At 47.9% G+C, this 3669-nt stretch overlaps 1 protein-coding gene across 2 annotated transcripts in view; it reads right to left on the bottom strand.

Annotated features, from left to right (window-relative positions):
* The window catches only part of LOC123069317 (GTPase Der), a 9528-nt gene that overhangs the window by 2074 nt on the left and 3785 nt on the right, over window positions 1-3669 (bottom strand). For both annotated transcript variants that reach the window (XM_044492148.1, XM_044492147.1), the window contains 2 exons: window positions 2868-3047; window positions 1621-1758 (listed from right to left, as the gene is read on the bottom strand). In XM_044492148.1, coding sequence (XP_044348083.1) covers window positions 1621-1758; window positions 2868-3047 — 318 coding nt within the window. The remainder of the gene's footprint in view (window positions 1-1620; window positions 1759-2867; window positions 3048-3669) is intronic.

Genomic DNA, 3669 nt, shown 5'->3' with positions numbered 1-3669 from the left:
CCGCGGGGAAAACAGCATGCCCGCCGTCCGTGGGGGAAACCGCATGCCCAAGATCCCCGACGCAGCGGATGAGATTGAGGTCCTTTGCGCAGCGAAGGGCAACTTGGAGGAGCGGCAGCTGCAGACCACGCATCTCCCGCACACGCCAACGCGCTAGGAGGCCGCGCGCAGCAGCCTGCAGCCTCACCGCCGTCGACACATGGCGGGTAGCGATCCAAGACGGAAACGGTGACAGCGATGGCGGGGACTGGACTTGGTGAAGCGGGACTCCTGCCGGTGCGGTCGATGCTGGACCGGAGCTGACCGGCGGTGGCTGCTGCAGCTGCAGCGGCTGCTGCGGTGGAGCGCCGGGCGCGGCGGAGGCCGCCAGGAGCGGCGGCTGCCACTGCAGCCAGGGATGGGCGGTGGTGGCGATGGATGGCAGCTGCAGCGGCTGCTGCAGTGGCCCGGCAAGCGCGGCGAAGGCCGCCTGGTGCGGCGGCTGCCACGGCAGCCACAACGGCACGGGGGCGGCGATGGGCGCCGGAGGCGCGGCGGGAGCCGGCGCCGGCCACTGTGGGGCGGCGGCGGCAGCTGCAGCTGGGGCTGCAGCGTCCCAGCGAATGCCGCGGAGGCCCTTGGATGCGGCGAGTACCACGGCAGGGCCGGCGGCCCGGTGGCGGCGGTCGGCGGCAGGGGCGGCGACGGCTCATAGGGGCTGGCCAGGTACAGCCGGATCCCCTAGACGGCTGTGACGAGGTCGTTGAGGACCCCGGTGATCTCCTCCGGGGTGTAGGCGGCGGCCGGTGGTGCGGTGGAGGGCGCTGGCATCTGGGCGGTGGTGGCGTCGGAGGAATGCGACCAGCGGCGTGGTGACGGTCAGCAGTGGAAGCGACGGGGTGGGCGGCGGTGAAGACATGATCAGAACTGAGCTACCTGATACCAAATTGTTATGGCGCTGCTAGAAGGAGGGCGCGAGAGGGCCGGCCGGGGGCCTTTTTGCCCACGGCCGGGCAAGAGGGGAGGGATTTCCTTCTTAATTCTTGCTTGATTAGATTGATACATCTCCTCTCTTTATATAGAGAGGTTTACTTGACTCCCAAGCAAGGCTTGCTTGACCCCTAAGCAAGCGACCCTTATCTCTAATTAACCCTAAGACTAATGGGCCCAGGCCCATTACGTACTCTAACATAGCATGTTTGACTTGAGCTGTTAGGAGGGAGGGAGGGATGGCTCCTACCCTCGTAATAGCGCTGTCAAATGTTTTTATCTGTACTAAGACTGCTATGCGTGGCTTTGTAGGTCCGAAGACATTGTGGTTTCTTTTATATGAAATCGGAGAGGGAGCTCTCTTTATCAAAAAAAAAATCCTAAAACACTAAACTAAGACGTAGTGACCATAGATGGCCCACTATAGACGGCTTACATCAACCACTATAAGTCGCTGATATTTGCCAAAACACCCCCAAATCACTCTACTCTGCACTCGTGCAATTCCACCTAGTGATCTGTGACTGTGTCATTCTAGATTGAATATAATGTTCAAGATCTATGTTCTTACCGTTCTATGTTAATGTTAGTTCACTTGGCACACACCCTAACATGCAAATTAAGTAACAGTGATGTAAGCAGGATATTTACCTTACGCAACCAACGGTTCAGGCGCGAAGTTGACAATCTAAAACACCATTTCTCATAAGTTTCTATAACATGGTGCATAACAGCAACCCGCCCCCTGCCCTCCATTGCTGACACGAACACAACTGGTATTCCTGTAACCTGTCAACACAAAGAAGATTAAAAGATTTTCAGATGTGCTGTTGCCGTCAGAAAATGTGAAGCAAATTAGAAGTTCCGCAATGTGGTTGATCCCTCTTTTTGGTCAGAGGGCTTTAAATTTTCAACTTATACAGAGGCGTTAGAAAAGTGAACATTTTGCTATTGATGTGTCCTTTGATTCATGGGTTGTACACTTGTATGGGTAGATTAGGTCGGGAAAGCATATGCAGATAAGAATTTTATTACTGTTTGAACTAAAAGATTACATACAAAACTCTTAGTGCTACTGAACATGGACGTAAAACAGTCTGACTAAGGCTCGGTTTTTCAACATACTCTGAATCCCTCCTGGTCTCTTCCACCAACTCTAGACTCAGACTGCTGTAACCCTACTAGAACTTGGCAGCGTGACTTCCTGCCGGAACAGGCTCTTCAGTCTCCGCATACAAGTCCAACTGGACTTGGGTACCAACTGCTGGCCCCGATAAGCATTGACAGCGGATATTACTGATATTCCACACATTATTGAAACACAAAAGGTAAGGAGTGGAATTTAAACTCTGCATTTGCAGTAGTGGAGCACTGTCAAAAGATAAGCAGTTTTGTGACTATGACCTCAGTCTCTAAACTCCCATTAACAAACAAAGTAAGGCATCTACATGTGTGATAACCAACCAAATATCAATTTCATCAGAAAGAAAGCAGTTCATCATAAATTTTGTGACTGAGTTAGTGAATAAAGAGTTAGAAAGCTATCCAGAACAACTGTGATGTGTTCAAATAACAAGAATTGAGAAAAAGGAAGGTTAAGTTAATCAGAAATGAGAGGCTCCAAATTATTTGTTTTTTCTGGATCAACAAGGAGCACCGCCTATAGACTATAGTTACCAATTACTAAATCTTTGAAGGGAATCTTCTGTAGTCTTATTTTTATCAAGGAACACCTCCTATAGACTAGTTACCATTTACTACCAGTATCCATGTTACGAGTATCATATTCTGTTATATAGAAATAATAGTATAGCCATAGTGATGGATGATCATAAGTATTTCTTCAATGTCGAAGACAAGTATATTACAAACTAATAACAAAACAACTAGAAACAAACCTGAGGAATAACTGTCTGGATTTCTTTAGGAACAGCATCCATCACTTTTTCTAATAATCGTTGGTTTTCTCTAAGGAGATCCATTTTGTTGACAACCACAACAAGTCCACGGCCTTCTTCGATTGCTTGCCGTGCTATCATAACTTCCTGATGATCCACGCTATTCTTTGACTTTGCGATCTACATATCCATACAGCTTTATCATGGTGTTGTACACACATTACAATTAAAATTGCATTTAACATGCATGACGATGTACGAGATTTGAGGTGGACACAGGGAATGTTGCCTCTAGCGCAAACTAATTTGTGCATGGAACTGACAATAGAGCACTGACCTTGTTAATCATAGCAAGGAATACTAGATCAGTTCAACCTTAGTCAAAACCGCAACATTTGTTATGGTCAGAGGGAGTATATGATATGGGGACTAGTACTAGATGATCAAATTTACACATAGTTAAATCAAGAGATAATTCGGTACTCTCGCTAAAAGTGGAAAAACCAAACTGTAAAGCACACAGATTATCTGATTTAAAGCAACCATTACTCTGCTAATATCAGTGCTGACTCGAGATTTGTGAAATCCATAGCAGAGCATAAGTGTAAAGCACACATTGCCTAAACCAAGTTCAGAGAGCAGACAAATCATGTGAAGTTGAGCTAAAAGCATATGATAAAGAGGAAGAGTTCGACAAGCTACTTCCAATCATGTAAGTGCCACTTCAAGAAATCCCGTAGTACAACATCATGGGTTAGGACTTCTGTATTATAGAAAATTCAGAAGATCAACCTCAACCCCC

This window comes from Triticum aestivum, chromosome 3B (assembly GCF_018294505.1).
Source record: "Triticum aestivum cultivar Chinese Spring chromosome 3B, IWGSC CS RefSeq v2.1, whole genome shotgun sequence".
Taxonomy (NCBI): domain Eukaryota; kingdom Viridiplantae; phylum Streptophyta; class Magnoliopsida; order Poales; family Poaceae; genus Triticum; species Triticum aestivum.
The sequence above is the reverse complement of the archived record's forward strand: the minus strand, read 5'-3'. Positions and strand labels throughout refer to the sequence as shown.